The following is a 26466-nucleotide window of genomic DNA, read 5'->3' as shown; positions in this document are numbered from 1 at the left end:
AATTTTTATTTTATATTGGAGTATAGTTGATTTACAGTGTTATTCTCTACTATTCTTAATTCAGAAGTAACTTCTGTGAGGGGACTTGCTTTTAATTTATTTTGTATAGAACATAAATTGTTTGAGTCTACGATGGGGTTCTGCAAACCTTTTCTTAAAGGGCCACATAGTAAATATTTTAGGCTTTGGGAACCATACGGTTTCTGTTGTAACCACTCAATTCTGCTGTGTAAGTTGAAAGCAGCCATAGACAATACATAAACAATGAGCATGGCTGTGTTCCAGTACAACTTTATTTTCAAAACAGACAGCAGATTGGGGTTTGCTGACTCCTGTCTAGAATTTTGTTGTGTTTAAGCCAATTCCATATCTGGAGAAAAAAAAAAATGGGGCAGGATATTATTGCGTAACCAATTCCTGTAACTCAGGCAACTCTGGCTTGCAGAGGCCATTATTTTCAAGTTACACTGTACTGCCTTCATATGTATAATCATAAACAGAAATAGTTTCTTGCATTCTCTCTCCTCTCCATCCTGCCGTACCTCCTTAAATATTTTGAGTGCCCACCACGTAGCAGATGTTAGGCTAAGCACTGGGGATAAGTGGTGAACAGGCAGAGTAGCCCCTCTCCTCATAGATCAGTAGAGGTGACAGACAATAAGCAAACTAAGCAATTATAGATTGTGACGAGCACTGTGACGTTATCAAGCACTGTGCTGAGGTGGAGAATAACAGGGGGGGCAGTGCTTCTTCCATAGAGTGTTGGGGGAAGCCTCTCTGAGGAGGTGAAGTTCAAGCCGACACCTGAAGCTGAGAAGGATCTAATCATGCAAAAAACCTGACAGGGTTTTTTTTGACAGGAATCAGAAGATAGTCATCTCTCCTCCTTTTCCCTCTGAATGTCAATATACACATGGATAAGCTATTCAAATTTTCATAGAGAATATTGAAAGCTATTTTATAAGATTTTTTTTCTCTCCTTTTAGCTTTTTAGGCAAGGCTAAAAGCAGTAAGAACAAATGGAAAGTTTCTGTCTTCTGGTCAATACATGTACATACATAGTGAATATGCACAGAAGAGTTGGCTGCCACAATAAAGGTCTGGGCCTTGTGGCCTATTATTTAGAGCTCTGGGGATGCGTGAGGTTTGTTAATGCATTTATAAAGTTGAAGCCTCATATGCTCTATGTTATGGCGCTCCAGAAGGCTGTGCAGATGCAGTGAGGTGGTGGGGCCCTCTGCTGGCTGACTATCGCTCACAAATGCTTCTCTGCTTACCATAGTCAGTGTGGACAGAGAGGTTTTCTGGAGGACATCTCAAGTGGTTAGGCCCCGGGAGGTTCCCAGGCCCCTGTCGTATTACAGGCTCCTTAGATCAAGCCTTAGGGGAATATTCACAGGTAGGCTTGTACATCCCTAGCTCCTATGCTCTCTGCTTCTTTCTTCTCTGTGACCTTCTGCTGACCGGTGCTCTTTGCTTGACTGGCTACTGGTGCTTTGGTGGAAGGTAAGGAGGTAGGTGTGGGCTGAGCATATGGACTGAGTGATGCTTTTGTGTTTTCACATGCTGTCTTTGGCATCTAAGTACCCAGCTATAGTCGCTTCACTTTACTGATAGGGGATGTTGACAGAAGCATAAAATGAATATAAGTTGGATATGTGTGTGGTCGCATTTTGAATCTTTGTACAGGAGGAGCATGTTCTACTTGAAGTGACCATCCTACAGAAGGCTTGACCTAGATGAATTCACCATTTTGGCTTGGTTTGGGGTTTTTAATTTTTGTTATTGGGGTATTTTGTTTGTTTTGTTTTGTTTGTTGTTTGTTTTTCATTTTTATTTTGTCCCAACATTTTCCTTTATAGTCCACCATTAGATATTGATCAGTTGAAGCTCATTTTAAGACTCGTTGGAACCCCAGGGGCTGAGCTTTTGAAGAAAATCTCCTCAGAGTCTGTGAGTTGTTGCTTTGATTGTAATAATCTGCCCTGTTGGGAGCCTCTGCCACTTCCCTTCTGTCAGTCTGTACTTTGACCCGGGTATGTTTGTAAGCACATATGCCCTTTGTGTGCTGACTTCCGAGATGAAGGGTGTGTGTGTGTGTGTGTGTGTGTGTGTGTCTGTGTGTACCTGCCTGCTCACATGCATGGGTGTGTTTTGTTTTCTCTCTATCTGGGTATGTAATACTAGAGCATAGGAGCTTGTATTGGGCAGTAGTATGCCAGTAAATGAGATGTGAGATTCTAATTCATTCCAAGAGATTAATGGAAAACTTGTTGTCTCCACTCTCCAGCCCTGACTTCGTCTTTCTCAGTTTCACATATACTCAAGGGCTCCTTTCACTTTTGGGTTAGTGTTTATCCTCAGAGCATGAGCCTCACCATGTATTAGTCTAGCTTTATCACTAAAAGAAGGAAATGTGCATTGTCTGCACTCGCTTGCCCTTTTCCAGAAGTTACTTTCTTTTTATTATTTTAGAATAGACAATTCGCACATCTTGTGTAAGGTGTCTATCCCCCACAGGGGTCCCTCTCTACCCAGTCTCCAGACCATCAGAGGTAACAGCCCCACTCCTGACACCTCAGATAACACAGGAGTAGGGTTGTAAATCCTTCTCCCACAGCCTGCCTTTGTAATTACAAGTTTGAGTAACCTGAGAAAAAGCTTTGGAGCTAATGCCTTCCTGCTTCTAAGCAGGCACTTAGAGAGAAGCCATGGGAATATGACTCTGGCTTACTTTGGCTCTCATTTCCTGCTGTTGGTCAGTTTCTTGGGCCAGACGCGTGAGAGAAATCATGAAAGCCCAGTCTTTCTCCCCTTTCCCTTCTGTCTGCTGCCAGGCAGTTGGATAAAAGGGAAAAAGAGCTGTGGAGCCAAGTTCCAGTTGTGCCTTTCTGGATTCTCCTCCCAGCGTTTCTGACTGAAGGGATCCCTTTGCCCAATTGGAAAGACTGCTGGGTAGCCAGAGGCAGGCTTTTAATTTGTTTCATTTAAGATGAGGAAGCAAAAGCACAGAAAGACTGTGACTTGCCCAAGTCACGCACTGAGTCACTTGACAGAGCTGAGCATACATCCCAGATGTTCTGATAATGTGTTCTAAACTTTAATCTCATGATTGCACACTGTTTTGAAAGTCATTGTCAGAGTTATCAACCACAGTGTCAGCCTGAAGGAGTGTTTCCTTATGCTTTATGAAATGCAGAAAGCTGGGTTGGAGTGAATCAAAGATATGGGATGATGTTTAGAGAGGATGGTGCTTTTTTGTCTTAAATGCATTTGCTTAGAAAGATTGGCTAATAGAGAGGACATGGGGCAAGGGAGTGGGGTTGGGGAGGAACTCCGTTTATTAATGAATAGTGCTCATGAGACTGAGATAGCAAATGCATTCCCTGTCTGGGGGTGGCCACTAGCAGCTCTTTCTCAAGTCTTCTCGCCCACCCTCAGCCATCTGCCCTATAGGTACGTGCTGTTAGTCACAAGAATTTCTAAAAGAAAAAGTGTGGGTAAAATGATCATGTTTACCTGTCATTAATCCATCTTTTTTTTTTTTTTAAGAAAGAAACAACACTAAGTGCCTGACCTAATAATGAAATGTCTTTATCTTATGTGATATAGGGCACATCATACATTTCAACAGCTCTAGTATAGAGTTCGGCATAATAAAATTGAGTATCAGAATACAGAACTTAAGTAATATTGTATTGAGTATAGAAATAAGAAAATGGTGTTTTTTTCTCCTGCATAGTTACGACTAGTGCATAAAAGTAATTTAAACATTGAAAAGGGTACACAAGATTAATTTGATGTTAGTGATACTGTTCAAGTACTAGTTTATCTTAGAAGCACATGATTTGTGGAACACATGATGCATAAATAACAAAGCCAGGTGAATAAAATGGTTTAAAGCTTTTCAAAGTGAAAAGAAAAATTCATTAGTGGAGGAACGTAGTAAACAGAGAAAGCCAATGGCTATTTTCGTTACTCCTGAAAAGTAGTGAAGAAGTGATGCCATTATTTATTGATTGATGGAATTCAGTCAATAAATAATAGGACATTCTGAGTAAGAGAGTGCAGTGATAGATGGGCTGACTGAGAACAAGTTAGCATGTGCCATGAGAAAGGGGATAAATGGGTCACGATGGATGTAAGGAGAGGGAATTTTTTTTGTTGGTGACCCACTACCTGTAGTAATCAGTGAAAGGACAAAAAAAAATATCATATTAAGAAAGCAAAAGCCCTTTCACTGACTCACTCTCACATTTTTCTCTGGAAATATTTTCTTCCTAACTTCCCGACAAAAAGGGGATACAATAACCTATTTGACTAAAGGAGACAAAAAAAAAAAAAAACAGAAAATGTGCAGGCCAAGTTATTGTTCACAAGAAAGAAGAGAAAGGTGACAGGATTTTAACATTTAAAACCCAGCTGGTATTCCTATTGCTGGTTTACTTATTGACCCCCTTTTGTTCTTTCTCTTGGCATGCAAAGTAGTTTGTTATGTAATTTATTTAGAGGTAAATCTAAACTTTATTGAGAATGTTAAAAGAACTTCATACCACCTTTTGAATTTGCTGGCTTCTGTCTTTGGGCCAGGGAGCATGAACGGCAGGGTGGAGCTCATGGCCCCAGCTCTTTCCTAATAGCCAGCCTTGAACATGTGTTTGTAGTAATCTGACCACTAGGGAATCTGAGTTCAGAGGATGAGCTAAAGTGGAAAAATCATTGAGGGAAGCCACAAAGAAGTGAAATTACTTGATTCAGGTACTTATTGAAAATTATGCTACAACAGAAGGAGAGAATTAATAGATAACAGCAAAGGGAATATGAAAAGGCTTTTATTGAATTGTGTTGAGGATTTTAAAAATCCCATCACTCTACTTTAATAAGCAACACATGATAAACTAACAATTCTTGTAGTGTTTGTGTTAAAATTGATGGGACAGCTAAATGAGAGAAGTTTAGAGTACAACTTACCTACGTGCGCATACGTTTGGAAGGCCTCATAGTTCTGCCTTTGTCAGATACTTGCAGAGTGTTTTGCCAACTTCCTCCAGGATGTTTTTAAGCAAAAGTCAGTCTGTTCATCTGTTAAAGAGACTTGTGGGAGAAATCATTGTGGCATGCTGTAATACTGTCAGCAGCTTGTGACTTCTGTTTTGTCTCTGCCATTAGCTTCTAACTTTCCCCCCCATCTCCCTGTCACTTCCCATTGTGTGTTTGTGGCATGTATTTTAAATGTATCACTAACTACTGTCTTTGAAACTTGGCACTGCTTATCAACCCACATACCACCTTGGTCTTACCTTAGGAGGGGTGGTATTTTGGAGAATCACCTGAACCTGTGCCACAAAAATTTAACCTCTACCTTAAATGGATATATTGGACATTTTATTATATCCAAAGTTGAGTCAAACTTTTCTGAATCCTCTCCATTTACCCCACAAGCAAACACGTTTTGGCCATCAGTACTTGAAAACAGTTCTCTGGCTGGCATCCTGGATCCAAGGGGCAGTCTCTTTCCAGGGAGCCTAAATATTTAATGTTAAAGATGATGCTAAAACCAAAAGAAAGTTTTTCTTCTCCACATGGCCGGTCACGGCCACATGCCTACTAACTCTCATGCCATTCACAGAAGCATGATTTCACGTGCAGCCTTGGGCTCTGGCCTGGGGTGGGTGGGATGGGTGGAAGTAGGCTATTTGTTTGTTTGGGGGTGGCTTTTTGGCCTTTTTTAAAACTTGAGTTGAAAGTTATTTCTCGCATTGTATGCTTAACAATGCCCTTGACTAGGCATCTAAGATATTAACCAGCTTCAGCAGATTATGCGTCTGACGGGGACTCCCCCTGCTTATCTCATTAACAGGATGCCAAGCCATGAGGTGAGAACAAACAGACTGTGCAGGGATATCTAATTCAGAGGGCCACATTCTCATTTTATTGCCACTGTATAACCAACACAGTTTTCAATGTCACTGAATGCTTGCATGTGCCTTGAGGGCTACTAAGGCAAAGACTGCCTGTGTGCTATTACAGAATGTTGACATTTGGGATAAAACGTCACCCAGTCCTGTGAACTGAGAATATAATTTACAGGCTTGTACTTAGAAAATGATGTTACTTTTATATTTGAGTTTTATGAATTGAGTGCTCAAGAGGAAGTTCGTGTTTTCCTAGGATTCTATGCCTACAGTCAGGGTATGCTACCATCTAATGATTTTCAGCTGGAGGTGTATTAACTGAAGGCCATTAACATCCTTTCCTATTCATCCATTTTTTTAATGACCAAAAGAAGAGTCTTCATTTAAAAAGAAAAAACAAACCTAAAAAAAAGTCTAATGCTAGTAAGGACTATATTTAAAAGAAGATATGCAAATAATATAAAATAAATTTGAACACTTAGATAGGGTTAGGTGCCTTTTTTACCAATGCTACTTAATCTAACTCTGGTTTTATCATCAGAGATGATTGGGGCACTTCTTTCTAAGGTGCCCTTAATCTTTTTGGGAATCAGGTTGGCAACACAGCTTTATTCAGGTAGTCTTTTTATTTAGCTTATTATAGGGAAGATTGTTCTCTGCATGAGACAGGTCTCTTAACTCTGTTTTCCCTTCATTCTTTTATCTACATGCTCAAGTAGGAAGGGATAACAGGCATGTCGATAATTCAATTCCTAGAGCTTTCTTTTCAAATCAGAAAGATTCTCAGCTGCTTTTCAAAAAGTGGGCCTCTCCTGCTTGCTCTGCATACAATGACTAAGAATGTGAAGTTCTTAAGAGGTACAAACTACCATGTATAAAATAAATAAGCTACAAGGATAGGTTATACAGCACAGGAAATATAGCCAATATTGTATAAATAACTCTAAATGGAATATAATCTATAAAAATTTGAATCACTGTTATATACCTGAAAATAACATAATATTGTATTATATGTATTAATATTATAGATATAATTTATATATATATATATAAATTTTAAAAAGGTGAAGTTGCCCTAGCAGCTAGAACTTTTTCTCACCTTGTATGTGTGTGTATATACGTACATACATAACTATAATGCATACCTTTAAAGAAGTTTTACCTCAGCTACTCAGATGGACTGATAGTGGGATTTATTCTTTGAAACAGGGAAGGTCATAAACTTACTTTAATACCTAATATCTGAAGCACACATTTATGAGTTACATTTGTGTTTATATGATTATTCTCAAGACCAGTGTTTGGCTTTGCCTTGATTAGAGCTGTCCGTCCTTGAAAGTATTTATTAGCACCTTAAGTTCCTTAGAATGAAGTCCAGAAATTGTCAGGCTTTCCTTTCTAAAGGCAACAGTGATAGCAGCTAATGTTTAATTTGAGCTCTTCCTCTGAACCAAGTACCACGCTAAGGAGGTACTGCTTTGTTATCGCTAGTCCTCACTCCAGCCCTGTGAGGTAGGCACTGTTATTAACCCTGTTTTATAGACGAAGAACTGAAGACTTAAAAGAGAATAATTTACCCAAAGTGGTAAAGTCAAGATTCAAACTCAAGCCTGTCCCACCCCAAGGATCAAACTTACAAAACCTATATTGGTATATAAATTTTTGTGTGTCAAAATTTTAGTTGGAAGCTCTCATGAGTTTTATCTTGCTTGAGTATCACAATAACCATATGGTATAGGCAAGCCAAATACTAATATCTAATAGTAATACTAATATTTTACAGATGAGGTTATTGATATGCTAGTTAAGACTTGCCCAAGAAGATGGATCTTATAGGTGGTAGGGGAAGGATTTCTGCCTAGGCTGTGTAACTTATCCACTATTCTTTATTACTCTTATTAAATTGGTTTAGTATTTTTAAAATGTGTTTGAACCTCTTAGAATAATATATATAACGCTTATGGTTACTTTCTTGTCACCATGAATATTTTGTTAGCAAGGTTAATACTGATACCCTTTTCATATACTAAGAGTACCTGCTGAGATCAGCACCATCAAAAGACAGTTGATCCTAGACTTTCCTTGGGAATACCAATCCCTATGCCAACTGCAGCTTTTTTAGGAAGGCTGTCTCAGAAAGGTCTACTTCTTAGATATCTTTTTTGTGTGTGTGTGGTACGCAGGCCTCTCACTGCTGTGGCCTCTCCCGTTGCAGAGCACAGGCTCCGGACGTGCAGGCTCAGCGGCCATGGCTCATGGGCCCAGCCGCTCCGCGGCATGTGGGATCTTCCCAGACCGGGTCACGAACCAGCGTCCCCTGCATCGGCAGGCGGACTCTCAACCACTGCGCCACCAGGGAAGCCCTTAGATATCTTTTTAAACTTCTGATCCTGTGACCAGAATGCTAATGAAAGGGAACTTAATTGGTTCGCATTTTTGTTCACTTGAAATTTAACTGTGAGTGATAGCAGGAGTAAATAAAGGTGCTGATCGTAAATAAGGAGGTTAGGTTGGCAGTAAGAGAGAAGTATTTAAAGAATGTCAGTGATATTCATAAACATTGAAGCTAGCAGACCCTGTCAGTTAACACTCGTTCTTTGACAGGACCCAGACTCTTTGAGAGCAGCAACAATACTGAACAAAGCCATTTTGAAAACCCTCTGTTTTACAGGCAAGAAACTACATTCAGTCTTTGACCCAGATGCCAAAGATGAACTTTGCAAATGTATTTATTGGTGCCAATCCCTTGGGTAAGTTGACCGTATCCTCATCTAATGGATTCAATATCAATATATTCAATATTGGTTATGACATAAGTTAGGTATTTGAAGAAGAGTTTTTCCTTTTGACTAAATACCATTAATTAAATCTTGGAAGGAGGTAAATAATGCCATTTATTATCCGTGTTTGTATTATCAGGGTTTTTTTTTCAGTCTCATGACATGCTTATATATTTATATGATCACAGAATTTGAATGGGGAAATAGGCTGGGACAGTGAGGAAAGGAGAGGAAGTAATGGGAACGCTAGGAGAACAGATTGAGGGATACAGGAAGAAAGAGGAACAGAGAAAAGCCTGTGAGTCGTTCACCACTGCTGTTGGGTTTTTTTTTTTTAATAGATTTATTTATGTATTTATTTATTTAATTTATTTTGGCTGCGTTGGGTCTTCGTTGCTGTATGCGGGCTTTCTCTAGTTGCAGCGAGCGGGGGCTGCTCTTCGTTGCAGAGTGCAGGCTTCTCATTGCGATGGCCTCTCCTATTGTGGAGCATGAGCTCTAGGCCCGCAGGCTTCAGTAGTTGTGGCATGCAGCCTCAGTAGTTGTGGCACGTGGGCTCAGTAGTTGTGGCGCATGGGCTTAGTTGCTCCACGGCATGTGGGATCTTCCCGGACCAGGGCTCGAACCCGTGTCCCCTGCATTGGCAGGCGGATTCTTAACCACTGCACCACCAGGGAAGCCCACTGCTGTTGTTCTGCGGTGTCCCTCACTGAGGGAGAAAACAACCAAAGCACAGATGGTGGTTAGTAGACCCACCCAGGCGCTCCCTGCATTGTGCCCTGCTCTACCTACAGGTCCCATCATCCTCAGGTACTTTTCCCTCCCCCCTTCTTCTTTTGCCCTTAGAGACTTAACCATTCTCTCTTTGCGAAGCTAATTTGCCACCACAGACTTTAAGGAATGGCTCCATATTCCTTCCTGCCACCATCACTTCCAGGATCTTTGGCAAAGGGACATAACAGTGGCAGCTGCAGGGTGTGTACTGCCTTGGCTAAAAAAAAAGAGTTGCTTTGTTCCTTAAAACCGGGGGCTGATGTGTACTTTTTTTGGTCCCCAAAAGTGTTATTGCCTGAGACTCTAATTCCCTGACTGTAGGAGAAGACGGAGGACAGTGCTATTTAATGACAGACACAGAAAAATCAGACCAGGGCCTCTCTATGACAGGAGGGGACCAATGCTGTGATAATAGTACAATCAACCTTCTTACTTTTCTGAAGATTGTATCTTAGTAGTATGTTTTTTGGTGGTTGTTGTTTTTAAATTTTATTTATTTATTTATTTTTGGCTGTGTTGGGTCTTCGTTGCTGCGTGCTTGCTTTCTCTAGTGGCGAGCGGGGGCTACTCTTTGTTGTGGTGCATGGGCTTCTCATTGTGGTGGCTTCTCCTGTTGCAGAGCACGGGCTCTAGGCGCGCAGGCTTCAGTAGTTGCGGCGCACGGGCTCAGTAGTAGCAGCTCGCGGGCTCTAGAACACAGGCTCAGTAGTTGTGGTGCACGGGCTTAGTTGCTCCGCGGCATGTGGGATCTTCCCGGGCCAGGGCTTGAACCCGTGTCCCCTGCATTGGCAGGCGGATTCTTCTTAACCACTGCGCCACCAGGGAAGTCCCTTAGTAGTATGTTTTTAAATCTCAGTTTTGGTCATCCCTCTGCTTAAGGGTCCCAGCAACCGGGCTTCAGGTTTAGTTTTATCCTTCTGAGAGCTGACACCCATAACAGCCTCTTTAGAAGTTGGAGTGAAGGCTAAGTGGCTTTACTTTTTTAAGTACTTCATCCACGGTGATTGTTTGAGAGCAGTTTAGTGTTACTGTGATAATTCTTACAATAGCAGAGATGCTCGCACTCTTTCAAGTGTTAGGCAGCTATAGATGAGTCCATGTCGGCCTTTGAGACGGAGAGTATGTCAGATCTCAGCTGGATCACTCTCACATCGAAGAAAAAATCCACAAACTCATCAGGGGTATACAGAACTCTGCCGGGGTTGGCTTGGGTTTGCATCTGCCCTGGTATGCTGTGGTTGGCTTTGTATGATTTGTTTATACTGTGTTATCTAGTTCAAGGGTCTGTGAGAAGCTCTCTTTGAGTCATAGTACTGTAGGATGTTGGGAAATTATGTTGTATGCTGGTCGCTCCCCTGTCTGTCATTCTGTTATGAGTTTTTTCATCATATCAGCTCACATTTTGACATGGCAATGCTTACTGTTTGACTTCCTGAAGGCTGACTCAAAGAGATTTGTTAATTCATTTTTCCGAGGAAGGGGGAATACGTGTGTGTCCCAGCAGCTTATTTGGGTCACATCTATCCTGATAGGTGTCCCCCTTCTCTGGAATCATGACATTTAAGCATTCAAAAGAACTGGATACCACTTAGTACTGCAGGCTGCTAGTGAGTTGAAGGAGGCTTTGAGCCATCTGCTGCTCAGCACTGCAGTTCTCAAAATTTAAACAGACCTATCAGTCCACTGCCCAGTGATGTCATATGGAGTCTCTTGCAGGCAGAGCATGGCGTTACTGACCAGGAACTTGTGCCCAGCATGTTAACCGAGAAGGAATATACTAACAGTGTAAATATTGACAGCTCTGTTTTGTCCATTACTGACTTCAGGTTTCACCATTAGCCTCAAAACATGAAGTAAAACTTAAATTGCCCTTTGATGGAGTGTGTGTATTTGTGTCTGTCAAGATCTTAGAGGAATCTTTTTCTTAACCTTGATCTTATTTTTTATCAAGGTATTGGTTATAAGGACATGGTTCTTTTTACTCTGGGGGTGGCAAAGACTCATCATATGACCCAAACAACACCTGATAAGATTATTCTTTCTAAGTAGAGAAGAAGAATGTATATCTAGGCAATTTTCCCAATGCTTTAAAGTGTAAACTTATGAACTTGACACATAAATATTCACTTTGTTCCTGTAGTCCTCTGAAACCCACATTTCTCCTTTGGATTACTCTGGAATTGAGGCTGCAGGACAGGGGTCTTTTACATCCTCCAGTGTATGCAGCATGGATCTCTTCAGGAAACAGTCCTCCCCTTCACTACCCATCCCTGCCCCCTTCCACGTTTAAGGAGACATTGATAATTTGCAAAGCCTCAAATGCCTTTGTTACACCAAAGTGATAACTGTCAAAATGTCACTGTTTGTCCTCCCAAGTGCCACCGTTCTGAAACTCAACACACCCTCATTTGTAAGAATTAGAAAACAAACAAACAAACAAAAAAACCCCACTGTTTTGTGACCCCCTAATGAATTAGTTGCTGGGAAGGAAAAATCAATGGATGCTGAAAGCTGTAAGTGAAAGAAACTGATATTTACCTGGTGTGTCCCACTGGGTACTTTCTTGGGGCAAAAAAGAAACATTTTAACCCAGTGATCAAATTTTAGCATCATTATTAATGGGACAAATGGCTTTAATGTACCATTAAGTACATAGCATCACCTATGAAATATTCTTTCCAAAAATATTTATAACCCAATTCTTACCAAATTTTCAGATCTAACAGGGTTCAGGAAATACAGGGAATAGAGGAAAACAAGGGTGTAAGTACATGATAGCACAAGACAACTGGGGGTGGGTATTTTCAGGTCAAAGTTAGGAAAAAATAGGGGTTACAAGTGGGGGGATTATTTCGAGACTAAGGAAACTCAATCTAATGCATTGCATGGCCCTTAATTGGATCCTGGTTTGAACAAACTAGGTATAAAAAACAACTTTAGGGTAATTGAAATTTTAACATGTACTGGATTTTAGATGATATTTGGGAATTATATATTTGTCATATGTTATAACAGTTTTATGATTGTGTAGGAAGCTATCTGTATGCTGAAATATTTAGAGGTAAAGTTTCATGTCTCTAATTTTATTTTAAAATGGTTTGGCAAAAAATATATGTATATATAGATAAAGAAATACAGAAGGTTAATTGTTGGTGGTGGGCATATGACTGTTCACTGTCCTATTATTTTGTATACTGAAATTGCTCATAATGATTTTATCCAAATACCACGTCTCATCCACACACCCATAAAAAATCCTCAATTTGTTCATTAGATCCATTAGATGAATATTCACTTTCCTTATGTAAATAAACAGAAGGGACAAAACAGTAAGAAACCGGCCCTACTTACCTTTTGTAGATTACTTTAGTTATGGACTTTCATTCTGACATTTTGACCATAGTGGTAGCAGTTTGACACTGACATTCCACAGAAGCTTGTTCAAACACAGTCTGTTACTTTTTAAAATTCTTCTTTACTAATATATTCTCTAGTTTTTTTTGGGGGGGGGTATTTATTTATTTATTTATTTATTTATTTTTGGCTGCACTGGGTCTTCATTGCCACACGTGGGCTTTCTCTAGTTGCAGCGTGCAGGCTTCTCATTGCAGTGGCTTCTCTTGTTGCGGAGAACGGGTTCTAGGCGCGCGGGCTTCAGTAGTTGTGGCTCGAGGGCTCTAGAGCACAGGCTCAGTTGTTTTGGTGCATGGGCTTAGTTGCTCCGTGGCATGTGGGATCTTCCTGGACCAGGGCTCGAACCCATGTCCCCTGCAGTGGCAGGTGGATTCTTAACCACTGCGCCACCATGGAAGTCCCAGTAATATATTCTTAAAAAATACAAAATCCACCCACACATCCATACACGCATGCAAGCATGCACACACGTGTGTGTTTAAAGGAGGAAAGGAGTAATGTATCCTAGATCAGACACTTTGGAGAATTCTTTGTTTGGGTATGAAGGGTCAAAACTGTGTGTTTGCTTAATAAGGCATAAATTTTTGGTAACGTGTTAAAAACTCTTCTTTCTTCCTTCCAATCTGTGGTACTGATAGCTGTCGACTTGCTGGAGAAGATGCTTGTATTGGACTCAGATAAGAGAATTACAGCAGCGCAAGCCCTTGCACATGCCTACTTTGCCCAGTACCATGATCCTGACGATGAACCAGTGGCTGATCCTTACGATCAGTCTTTCGAAAGCAGGGACCTCCTTATAGATGAATGGAAAAGTAAGTCATAGCAGGATGAACATCTAGCTTGAGAACTTAGATTTAAAAACTTTCCTAGGTGAACCACTATCCAAAAGCTGTGTGGGGGTGGTGGTGGAATTTTTTCTGGTTATATCCAACTCGTTAAAACTTGTAATGAGGGTCTCTAATGCAGAATGAGTATGTTCCTCTGATGGAAACTGTCTGTTGTAGATGACGACACTCTGGACCTTTGAGATGCTTCTGTCTGGTCTGATTTTGTGCACAGCCCCTCACGTCTGCATAGAGCTTTGAGGTTCTCAGAATTTCTGCATTTATACCATCTCTCTGAGCTAAGTAGGGAATAGGGAATTTTTACAAGTGATAGAATTGGGGCGAAGAGAGTTTATATCATATCTCTTACCTTAGACATAGTTAGGGATGCAGCCAGAAATGGAACCCAGGTCTCCCATGCCCAATCTCATATTCTTTCCATAAAACACAAATTCAGAACTCGAGTTAAATCCCAAAAGCCAGGATTATCTGTTGCTGTAGCGTGTGGGATTGCTTTGCTACTCTTGAGCATCTTCTCCAGAGCTTTAAAGAGGAGGCACTAGATGATGAAAGAAACAAGAAAAATGGTTCTTTTATATGTATCCTTGAACTTCTGTGTAATCACACGTTCCATTAGGATATTACACACAAGCAATGAGGCAATTATTTGAAGTAGCCCATCGAACCAGCGGCCTGAACAGGGAGGAAGGATCTTGAGCTTAGAAGTTAGGGTGCTTGCCAGCAAAGTGCATAGTCTAAACTCTCACGTCGTACTTTTCCTTCCCAATTTCTAGGCCTGACCTACGATGAAGTCATCAGCTTTGTGCCACCACCCCTTGACCAAGAAGAGATGGAGTCTTGAGTATCTGGTTTCTGTTCCGTTGATCCCACTTCACTGTGAGGGGAAGGCCTTTTCATGGGAACTCTCCAAATATCATTCAAGTGCCTCTTGTTGCAAAGATTTCCTCCATGGTGGAAGGGGTGTGTGTGTGTGTTATGTGTGTCTGACTTTGTGGAGGGTAAGAGATTATGAGCAAACTATCACAGTGACTTTACGTGGAGTGACAGATGCTCTGTGGCAGCCTCTGCTTGCTCTTGTTCGTGAGAGTCAGCTAGGCGGGCAAGAGCTGCCATCTTGTAGGGTTTGTTAAATGCAAAGTGAAAAATATTAAACATCCCAGACCCCAGTCATGCTTTTGCCATTTTGGCCTCTCCTGTGGCCCCACCTTGACGGTGGAGGTTAGACTTGACCACATCCCACAGTGGCATAGAGAGAAGGCTCACACCTTCTGGTTGCTTCACACCTGGAGCTGTCCCTCAGCGATGCATCAGCCAAAAAGGACCAACTGGCTTCTGTGCACTAGTCTGTGATGAACTTGCTTAGTGTGATTCTCAGAACTCAACAGCTGTACCTGAAACTATAAATATGTCTGTGCCTTAAAAGGAGAGAAGAAAGTGTAGTTGGTTAGGAGAGTGCAGCGGATGAAGTTCTGAGCCAGGCAAGTAGTCAGGTTGTTGGACGGCCACTTGTGAACCCGAAGTGGCCAGGGAGCCTTCAGAGGCACCATGTGTGAGCATGCGTATATGTGCTTCTCTCTTTTCCTCCCTCACGCCCACACCCCCACCCAGGTGTCGTTGCCATTTCTCTGCATACCCACCACCTTCAGTGCAGAGGTTTCTTAAGTACTGGCCCCAGTAGTCAGAAGCTGGTTCTTGCTCTCAGTGTACTTCCTGCGTGCTCTTTATTCCTAGCAGAGTGATGATGTGTTTTGCACGTCTTGCTATTTGAGCATGCACGGTTGCTCGTCCTGTTCTCTTCCGGAGGCCCTGGTGCCAGGCAAGTTTGCCAGTGAAGACCTTGTGGGTAGTTCAGAATCCACGTCACCTCAGCTGATGCTATGGGCAAGTGATGTCATCCTCTCTTCAGCCCCCAGTGCTATTTTGTGTTGAACACAAGTGATACTCCAGGTGCTTTTGATGTGAAAACTATGAAGAAATGGAACAGATGGATGTATAGCATTTCCATTCTTGCCATCTGGTTTTCAACAGACTATTTTGGGGGAGCTGTCAACCAGGAAAGATCAGGGCTTGTCCCAGGAATATCTCAGACTTTGGAGAACAAGTCATTCTCTTCACTCCCAATAACCAATGCTAAGAAATGCTGAAAATCAAAGTGAAAAATAAAAGCTCATGAGGCCAGAAACTCCTTTTGCTATCTTTGTCTAACTATGGTTATTTTTTTTAAAAAAGTAACGAGGTGTCTTTTCCACCCTTTGGAAAAGGGGCTTCTCGGCAGCTTAACATTGACTTCTTGGTCTTGGTTCGTGGAGAAATAAATTTTGTTTCAGAATTTTCTATATTGCAGGAATCCATTGAGAATATGATTCCTTTTGATGGGGAGAAAGGGCAAATTATTTTAATATTTTGTATTTTCAACTTTATAAAGATGAAATATCCTCAGGGGTGGAGAAGAGTTGTTTTCATAATTTTCTGAATTTCAGGCATCTTGTGCTACATAAGGGCCCATACATTTAAACCTTTTGTGAAAGAAGAAAGCGTAGAGCCACTTCCGGTGTTGGCTGTGTGACAGAATCTTGTATTGGGGCCAAGGTGTTTCCATTTCTCTGTCACAGTGCAGTGATACCTGCACTCCAGAGGGACAGGGTAGGACCCCCACGTGAACTGGAGCGAGAAGGAAGGAGGCAGCTGATGGTGATCACACCTCACCCGGGATTCGCCCCCTCTTTAAAGGAAAATGAATGCAGAGGCCTCATCTCCTTTATATGCAGTTCAAATCCTCGTGATCCACAGCAGGATGAATTTTATCAGCCATGTTTTGTTGTAAATGCTAGTGTGATTTCCTACAGAAATACTGCTCTGAATATTTTTTTCATAAAGGTCTTTGCACACGAGACCATATACGTGTTAAGAGGCTGAACGCGCCAGGAGCCTGGACTCAGCTGGAGCCTGTGGAAGAGCTCCTTGGTCTCTGAGCATAATGCTCCCATCTCCTGACTTCTCTGAACAGAAAACGAAAGAGAGAATGAGGGAAAATTCTATTTTATTTGTACTCATGAACTTGGCTGTATTCATTTATGCCATATAGGGTGTCATACAATACCACTGGTTAAAATAAAGCCTATTTTTCAAATTTAGTGAGTTTCTCAAATTTATTATATTTTTTCTCTTGATTTTATTTAATACACAATATAGCATTCTATCAATTGTCTTGCAACTGTGGCCTGGCATATGTTTCTGACAGACCTTAATATTACTCCTAAAATGTAGAAAACATTTATAGAGCTCCTTGCTTGTACATTTTATGGTTAAGCAGGTCAGAGTCTTTGATGTGGATGGCCAAAGCAAAGAGCAAATAAACAAGGTATAACACTACAGGCTACACTTGGGTGTCAGAGTGGCCTAGGACAGGGGTCAGCATACTATGGCCCGGGGACCAAATCCAGTCTCCCACCTGTTTGTGTAGCCCACTAAAAGGGGTTTTTAGCTTTTTAAATGCTTGAAGTCAAAAGAAGAACAGTATTTTTGTAGCATGTGAAAAATAATGTAAAACTCAAATTTCAGTGCCCATAAATAAATGTTGAATCAGAACACAACCACACGTTGTTTATGTATCGTCTGTGACTGCTTTTGTGCTACAACAGAGTTGAATAGTTACGACAGAGACCATATGGCCTACAGTCTGAACTATTTACTCTCTGACCCTTTACAGAAAAAGTTTGCCGACCCCTGGCCTAGGATTTCAGATTCCTCATCTGAAACGTGAAGTTTGTTTAAATATGCTTGAGTTCTTTTCAGCTTTGACATTCCAAGACTATCTGTAGAAAGTTATGCTTTTATTTTAAAATTGTAGGCAGAAGGTTGTATATGTACATTGTTTATAGACTTTTGAGCAAATGTATTTGATGACTCGTCATATGGCCCTTGACAACAATATTCTTCAAAACTACTGGATTGCATCACAAGATTAGAGTCACGAGGTCTCACAGCTGTTCTCAGGGCCTGTGCTGGTGTGCTTCCTTCCTCAGTGGCCCCGGAATGCCGACTGACAGGGGTCCCAGGGTGGGTTGTGAGGCCTAGCCTGTGAGGATGTTGAGACTGTGCAGCTGGGGGTTTTGTCCTGTGCTGTCTGGTCCCTGGCTGGCAGCTGGGAATGATGGCAGGGATAGAAGGCAAACCAAGCACAGGCTCTTGTCTTCATTCTGTCCTCAGTGACTTCTTAAGGAGGTAAGAGAAAAGAGACCCAGTTGTGACATGTGATACATCAGCCCCTGTAAGGATCAGACAATGGTAGGAAATACTTTGCCTTCCCATACCAGAATCGGCACCGTGACACAACCTTCCTCCCAGGCTGCTGAGAGCAAAGGGCCTGTTTAGCTCAGGGAAAGGGTTGACACCAGAAAAAGCTCACCTAAAAGTGAATCCACTTAAAATGGGGACCAGAATTTCATTGTATATGGTGGGGATTCGGGGAGAGAGGAAGTCTAATGGGGACTTTCATCATGAAAACCGAATGAAATTATAAAAGCTTGTAATTTAAAAAAATTCTTATAAAAGAAAGAATCAAGTGTTTGTTTTTTGAGTGAAACCATGTTTAGTATCCTACATATTCTTTCCACCTGATTTTTACAGCATAATCATAGAGGGAATTTTTTCAAAACTATTTGAGATCTGGGACTTCCCTGGCAGTCCAGTGGTTAAAAGTCCGAGTGCCCACTGTAGGGGGCACAGGTTCGATCACTGGTCGGGGAACTAAGATTCCACATGCCACTCAGTGGCAAAAAAAAAAAAAAAAAAAAAATTGAGATCTTCCTGTTTTCCTGTGGACCTCAATCTCTTGATATTCACATTGTCCTTTTTTATAAGTGATCACCTTGGTGATCACCTTATCACCTCTCCCTTTATTGTCATCCTCTGAGTCTGCCAGATCCACATTTTTCAGTGGCTTTGCTTGAGATTTGAGCAGTTTTCTAGCATTATTTGTCAAGTTCATCAAATCCACTCTTTTGCAAGATTTGCAGTTATTGCAATTAATCTGCATTATATTTGTGTCATTTGTCATATTGCTTACCATATAATCAATTGGAGACTGAGAAGACTAGAACGGGTAGGATAGGCACTTGGCGCCTTATCTCGTGCAGCACACGCTGGGCCTCACCCTGGTCCCAGCCCCCCTCCACTGCTTCCTTATCATCTGGTATAGAAACGCACCTCCACCCTCCGGAGAGAAGCAGGCCAACGAAGGGCTACAGCAGCTACCTTCTTCCCTCCCTCAGCCTCTCTTCAGCGCCTCTCTCCGTAGCTTCATGTCACTTCCTCTCCTCTGTGGCACTGCTCTAAATGCACACTGCTTTCTCTGTCTCCTGGTCCTTGTGCGTGATATTCCCTCTGCCTAGGACCCCCTGCCTTCTCCTGCCTCACTCCTCTGGGCCAGCTTTCCCTGTCACTCCCTCTAAATCTTCCCTGAGCATCCCCAAGCTTGCATTAGGTGTGGCTTCTGTGTGCTTTTTTTTTTTGGTACTCATCTACATTGATCAGTGGTAGCGCTTGTCACATTGCTTTGTCATTGCCTGGTGTCTGTATCACTTGCTCAAGAGAAAAAACATGAAGCTTAAGGACACAGACTCTGGAACCAGTCTGCCTGAGTTCAAATCCCAGCCTCTCCATCTCCTATTGGTATAATCTTGGGCAAATTATTTTTCTCTCTGAACTTATCTCACAGGTTCACAGTCCTCATTGTGAAGATTAAATGAGTCAAGATATGTAAAGCCCTTGGCATACAGTAAGTGCTCAATAAAAGTTAGCTCAGGGCTGTATGTCCTTGAGGGCACAAACTCTCTTGTGCACTACAGTGTCCCCATCACCTAGCATGGTACCTGACACACAGTAGGCATCTCATCTTTATTGACTGAGTCAGTGAATAACTCATCTTTTAATCACTTGCAGATCATCTTGTCCTGTTTCCTGTTTTTACAATCCACAGTCTGCAGTAGCAAAGAACATCCAAAGAAAGAAACCAAATATGTAAAGATTATCTGCCCTAAGAAACCTTGCCATGTGCAAGTTCCCAGTTTAAGAAGAGACAAGTGTTAGAATTAGTTTCTGATTCTCTTGGCTGCATCTTGCCGTGTAATTCAAGTTGGATGCACAGCAATTTAATGAATTGGAAAAAGAATCAAAAGATTATTGAAGATGGCTAAGGGCCATGATCTAGATAATTTGTTTCCCCATCCATCTGCCACTTTAAAGTGAAAATATCAGGGAAAAAGAAGGGGAATTGGAAGTCATTAGGGTACCTTGCACCCTCATTCAGCCATTCCACAAAGAGCTATTGGGTAACTTTGATGTGTCAGGCATGAGAACATGGGGGAAAAAATAAAGGTTAGATTCCTGCCCTCCTGCAGCTGACGTTCCAATGGGGGAACAGTCGTAAACAATGACTGTACCATTTCCCTGGCACCATAGAACAGAACCTCTGGGCGTCTTTTGCTGGTGGCCATTTCTGGGCCAGATGCACCTTTGATTTCACCTCCATGGCACTCAGCAGACAGGGAGTGGGATTTTCTACTGGGAGTCCTGGGCCTGTGTGTCCTCCTGGGTGTTACCGTGACCTGATCAGCTGGCTCCACTTGCAGGGCAGCCAACGCAGCCGTCTGTTGCCGGTTGTGAGGTGACGTCATTGTCTGTGCCAGTGCACGAAGGCCCATTTCAGCCCCACCATTGCTCAGGCGTGACCCAACTCGAAGCCACAGCTCTGCCTGGTGACAGAGGCATTGCCTATCTGATAATAGCTGCTGACAAAGTGTTTGTGGTAGGGAGTATCCCCATCTGGAAGCTGTTCTCTCCCCTGACAAATCCTACCCTGCTCCACACCCCACCCAGCCTCTCCCCAGCCTCCATGGGAGTCAGGTAGCCACTCCACGTGTTTCCGTAACTTGCACCAAGCTGACTAGTGTCAAAGCACCTACCACTGTACTTTTTCTAACTACATATTATTCTTTCACGACACACGTAAAACATGTTTATTGCTGAAAATTTTTGAATGTAGCTAGGTAACCTCTGTTACCTCACTACCGGGAAATAAGAGCTGTTGGCAGGTTGGTGTAACTCCTAAAAAATTTCCTAAATCTGTAAAGATATATAACTTTTATAAACACAGATGCATATAATTCAGTCATCTGCGTCAATAAATGGTGTTGAAACAACTGGACACCTCCTCCCTTCCTCCCTTTAGCTACAATCACTTGCAGGCAAATCAAAGATTTAAATGGAGAAAGGCGTTTGAAGCATGTCACAAAGCCCAGAAGCCACAAGAGGAAGGCTCGTGATCTTGACGACACAAAAACTGTAAAACTTTCATACGCTGGAAGCAGTTTGGCAGGATTTAGTAAAAGTGGAAGCTACACATCCCTATGACCCTGTGTTTTACTTCTAGGTAATTATTCTAGAAAAACTTTCCCATATGGGCTCAAGGAAATGAGTATGGGGACTTTTCACTCAGCATTATCTGTAATAGCAGAGAAAAAAAAAAAGCCTGGAACAATCTTCAAAGTCCATCAATAGGAGAATAGGAAAGGGAATTCCCTAGTGGTCCAGTGGTTTGGACTCCGTGCTTCCACTGCAGGGGGCATGGGTTCGATTCCTGGTTGGGGAACCAAGATCCTGCGAGCCCCACGGCATGGCCAAAAAACAGAATAGAAAAATAAATTGTAGTGCATTCATGTGACGAAAGAGTACACAGCAGTGAGAACAAATGAACTAGCGTGACTTTGCCTTCTGCTCTCCCCTGCTACCCGACCCCACTCCAGATTTCGTCTGTGTCCCAGGAACAACTGGCAATGTCTGGAGACATTTCTGTTGGTCACAGCTGGGGAGTGGAGGGTGAGCTACGGGCATCTAGTGGGCAGAGGCCAGGGACGCTGCTCTGATGCACAGGGCAGCCCCTCACCCCCGCCACACAAAGAATTATTGGGCCCCAAATGTAAATGTCACTGGTGCCAAGGCTGAGAAGTCTAAGCTAGATTAAATCAACATGGGTGGATCTCGCCAACAATCTTGAGTGAAAAAGGAAATTGCAGAATTATCTAGCTTGATATTTTTATAGATACATGCATATATAGCACAAGTAAATAGCACATATGGGAATGATGTGCGCCAGCTTTCCAAATCTGGAACAATCCATCCAGGCATTTTTTTTCTTTATTCTTTTCTCACAATGCTAGAAACGTCTCTTTATTGATTCAGAAGATAAACAATACAGTAATAGTGTGTGACCCCTTGCCTGCTTTATGTAGCCTAAATCCATCCATAATGGAATTATCAGGAAAGATGAGGTGCACATTTTCACCCTTTTAAGAGCAAATGGCCAACCAGTTCTAACAGCTGGTACCAATTTACGCTCCTACCTGCAGCTGACAGTGTGTTGTCATTCCCTTTTTTGCTCTGCCTCCCTCACTAGGGTATGAGCTTCCTGAGGACAGGATACATGACATCCATCCACGTCTCCTCCATGTCTTGATAGGTGCTCATTGGTGGAATGGATTAAGGCTTTACAACACATTGCTGAGTATGTACAGAGAACAGAGAAAACTAAGACACTCATGCCCTCAAGAAACTTACAGTTTAGTTTTGTTTGAAAGTTAACTGACAGTTCAAGTCTAGGCCTGCTGAGCCATGATCCTACAGGAGTCAGAGGAGGGAGAGCGCCCGTGGGCAGGAGCAGCCTGGCAAAGCCAGCCCCAGGAGGTGCTACTGAGCCAGGTCTTGAGGCATGAGGGTCCGCCCCATCTTGGGCAAAGCAGAGAGATGGCATTCCAGGCGGGCAACAGCTCAAGCCAAGGTGTGGTGACAGAGGTGGGTAAGGCATGTTTGTGAGATACTTAGAATAGAGGTTGTTTGTGCACAGGTGCCTTGGAGGATCTGATTAGCAAGGCAGGGCCCAGATGAGGGCAATCCTTGTCCAGCAGTCTAAGAAGTTTAAACTTTATCCCAAAGGCAATTGGGAGCTAACAGGGTGGGGAGTGACGAGGAGGAAATGCTGCTCTAACCAGGAAGATTAGTCACAGCTGGCTCGCCTGTCACACCTGCTCAGCCTGGCTCCCAAGCCGCCCAACTGGTGCACCCTCTCCAGGTGACCAGAGCTGGAGCCCCAGCCCCCTGCATGTTAGGAAGGGCAGCCTCAGGGAAGTGTGAGGGAGGGGAGGCCTGACAGGGCCTGTGAGGCAGGGCCAGGGGGTCCAGCTGGTGGTTTGTACCTGAGGAGTCCCTTACTCATCCCTGTTGCCACACCTTTGCTTGGGCTGACAGGGGTGCCCTGGAGCTGCTCATGGTGGTTCTTGGGGGCTGATTTTATGTACCTCTTCTCAATTCTGTGTTCACTGATGTCAGGTTGGTAGCGTGAACTTGGCCATGGTGGGGGTATTTATACCACAGAGATCGACAAACACTAGGCATCCCCCAGCACTGGTTGTCCCACATACCACTGGCTGTTTCCTTCTGGAAGTCACGGGGATTCAGTTATTAGATTTGAAGAACGGCAGGAAAGGAGTTTTTTTTTTTTTTTTTTTTTTGGCCACACTGCACAGCAGGCAGGATCTTAGTTCCCCGACCAGGGATTGAACCTGTGACCCCTGCAGTGGAAGCGTGAACTCCTAACCACTGGACTGCCAGGGAACTCCCGGGAGATTCTTGTTTAGGGAAGCCAAATGGAGCCTTTAGGAAAATGAGTGTCTGCCAAATAATGGAGGCACCATCAGGAGAATAAATTCAGATTCCAAACAGGTAAAGCCTGGCCCTTCACAGGCACCATCCAGTGCAGCTGAGCGTAGTGGTTACCAGCACTGACTCTGCAGCGAGACTCCTGGGCTTGAATCCTGGCTCTGCTATTTATTTACTAGCTGTGTGACCTTGAGCAAGTCACTTCACCTCTCTGTGCCTCATGTTTGTCATCTGTAAAATGAAGGGTATTTGTTTTTTTTTTTGTGGTACGCGGGCCTCTCACTGCTGTGGCCTCTCCCGTTGCGGAGCACAGGCTCCGGACGCGCAGGCTCAGCGGCCATGGCTCACGGGCCCAGCCGCTCTGCGGCATGTGGGATCCTCCCGGACCGGGGCACGAACCTGTGACCCCTGCATCGGCAGGTGGACCCTCAACCACTGCGCCACCAGGGAAGCCCTGTCGTATGTAAAATGAAGGGTATTATTAACCCATTTCATAGGGTTCTTGAGAGAAATGAGTTACATGTACATAAGCTCTTTGAATGATTTTTGGCAAGTAATTAGTGCTCTGTCAATATTTGTTAGATACATAAAATAGAAAACTAAGTATTCAGAGAGGCAGTGTGACTTACTTAAGGTCACACAGCAAGTTAGAGGCAGAGTTGGAATCATCCCTACTAGTCTTGTCTGGATTTCTTTGACCTGACAAGTGTTGTGGGGATGATCCATGTGTCCCAGCGTTGGATTTTTACATAGAAAGGGTGGAGCAGGCAGACCCAGTGGCCTCTGCCCCGGAAGAGCAGGCTGTTGAGGTGTCCTCCAGGTACACAGCCTCCTCTTCCTGGGGCAGGTCACACAGGAGCCCAGGCAGCACAGCGACCCTATTACCGAAGTTCGTTCATAAGGTCATTCAAGCCAGGACTGCCCCCCAGGCATGAAGGTGAGTTCGGCCAACCTATCAGTTGCAAACAAATAAGACAGAGATGTATGATAATAACAGTATCTCCTGTTTATAAAGCCCCTACTACGTAGTACCTGCCATTCAGTCAGTCAATGTATGCCAGGCATAGCTCTAGGAACTTGGGATTCAGCAACAAACAAAATAGACAAAACGCCTACCCTCGTAGGCCTGACACATAGAAGGGTATATATAAAATAAATAAAGGCTTGAAGGAGACTGAGGCCGGGAAAGGCAGGTGGGGCATGGCTTGTGATGGGTCAGGGAGGACTCACTCTCAGAGGAGGTGACATATGGCAGTCCTGAAGGACAGAAGGGAGCACCACGCACAAGGCCTGCAACCTTGCAATCCACAGTCTCATTAAATCCTCCTTGCCAGGTGGGTGTCGCTCTCCCATTGTACTGATGAGGAAGCTCAGAGACATGCACTCACCTGCTCAAGGTCACACAGCTCTATGTGTTGGCATGAGATTCAAACCCAGCTCTGCTTCCCAGTCCTTGGCTACTCTCCACTGGTTCAGAAGAGTACGAGCCCACCCAAGAGCGTGGATGTCACAAAGCCTGGGGGTGCGTGGTGGGGAGCAGCTGGGGTCATCGGGTCGGCAGGGTATGTACAGGGGTCCTGGGGTGAGCAGGTCTGCGGTTCACTCGGGAACATCTCTTTGAAGAGGTGAGTTTAGAGCCGAACTTTAAAGACCAGGAAGGAAGGGCAATTCCAAAGGGTGGAGGGTCTGTCTTATCTAGAACCTCAGTGGGAGCAGTGAGGGACATAGACAGGGAAAGGCCTGCTTTGGAATCAAGTTTGGTGCAAATTCTTGGGGAGAAAAGAGGTCCCCAAGTTTGGGCTGTGCACCCTGGTTTTTAATTAAGAGCTTTTTACCACCACACAGAGGCCCAGCCTTGCACACACAGCATAACGTGCATGGGCCTTGCCTCAGGAAACAAGGAGAGAACAGTGAAAGCCAAATTTCCAGGACAGAAGGTGCCCAACTGACAGAGGCCACTCCCCAGATGCCTCACGGTAGACGGATGCCAAGCACCTTCCCCTACTGTTGCTCCCTCAGGTCCACCGTTTGGTCCTCAAACCACATCCCCTCACTGCCTCTTGTACCCACAAGAGACACAAAAATCTTTGGTTCATTCCTTCACTAAGTCTTTACTGAGCACCTACTGTGGGCCAGCATGGTGCTGGGGGCTCAGCAGTGACCAAGACACTGTCCTTGCCCTCATGGAGCCATTTTTCCATTTGTGGAGACGGACACCTCACAGAGGACAATGCAGGTTAATTAAAAGTGTGGTGAATGCTACAAAGGACAATGCAGAGATCAGAGGGAGCGGAGGCCTCGACATTGCTGGAATATTCCACCAGACGGACCCCAGGCCATGTCTTCACAGGACTGGGTCAAGGACAGGAGGGCCCGTCCAGTAGGCTGGGTGAAGGCAGGTGGCTCTTGGGTGGAGGAGAGGGGGTGTGAAGGACAGTGCGGTGTAGGGTGTGAAGAGGGGAGGTGTGCTTTCTGGGAGCTGCCCCTCTAGCAGCGCTGTCCCTACCCCCATCCTCCACCAGGGGGTGCTAGCGCTGAGGCAGGGAGAGAGGACCAGGTCAAGGCAAGGGGTGGGGAGGCTAAGAGAACAGCTCTGCAATGGAGGGGCGCCTGTGAGCAGGGCATGGCTGATGTTCTGTTCTTGGGATGGATGTTCTGTTCTGGCCCTGAGTCCCTAGAAGGGGAAGAGGTACTGCGGGAAGATGACCCAGTAAGCCAGAGGCCAGTAAGCTGCCCCAGGTGTGCTGAGCTGGAGGACTTACCAGAGACTTTTGGAGTGGGGAGTGGGGGGGCACAGGAGGAATGAGGCTGGAGGGCAGGTCCGATGTGGGAACAGAGCGGAAACGTTTGGAAGGCAGCCACCTGCTCCCCCCCCCCCCAGAGATCTGCCTGGCTCGCTCCCTTGTTCATTCAGGTGCTGCTCCAATGTCACCTCTTCATACAGACCTTCTCTGCCTCTCCCCCTCCTTCCACATCTAAAATCAGTACTCACAGCCCTTCTTTATATCCTTACTTGGCAAT

General features: G+C 43.8%; 1 protein-coding gene across 3 annotated transcripts in view; it reads left to right on the top strand.

Annotated features, from left to right (window-relative positions):
- MAPK14 (mitogen-activated protein kinase 14) overlaps window positions 1-16865 on the top strand; it is a 72334-nt gene extending 55469 nt beyond the window's left edge. The window contains exons 9-12 of one of the 3 annotated variants that reach the window (XM_082662930.1): window positions 5797-5876; window positions 8590-8668; window positions 13525-13698; window positions 14505-16865. In XM_082662930.1, coding sequence (XP_082519056.1) covers window positions 5797-5876; window positions 8590-8668; window positions 13525-13698; window positions 14505-14572 — 401 coding nt within the window. In that variant the 3' untranslated portion in view covers window positions 14573-16865. Of the gene's footprint in view, window positions 1-1873; window positions 1954-5796; window positions 5877-8589; window positions 8669-13524; window positions 13699-13890; window positions 13974-14504 lie in introns of those variants that run through there. The other 2 variants (XM_082662929.1, XM_082662931.1) reach the window with 2 other exon arrangements.
- Window positions 16866-26466: the final 9601 nt, after the last annotated feature.

This window comes from Grampus griseus (genome assembly GCF_964374135.1).
Source record: "Grampus griseus genome assembly, chromosome: 10".
In the NCBI taxonomy this organism is placed as follows: Eukaryota; Metazoa; Chordata; class Mammalia; order Artiodactyla; family Delphinidae; genus Grampus; species Grampus griseus.
The sequence above is the reverse complement of the archived record's forward strand: the minus strand, read 5'-3'. Positions and strand labels throughout refer to the sequence as shown.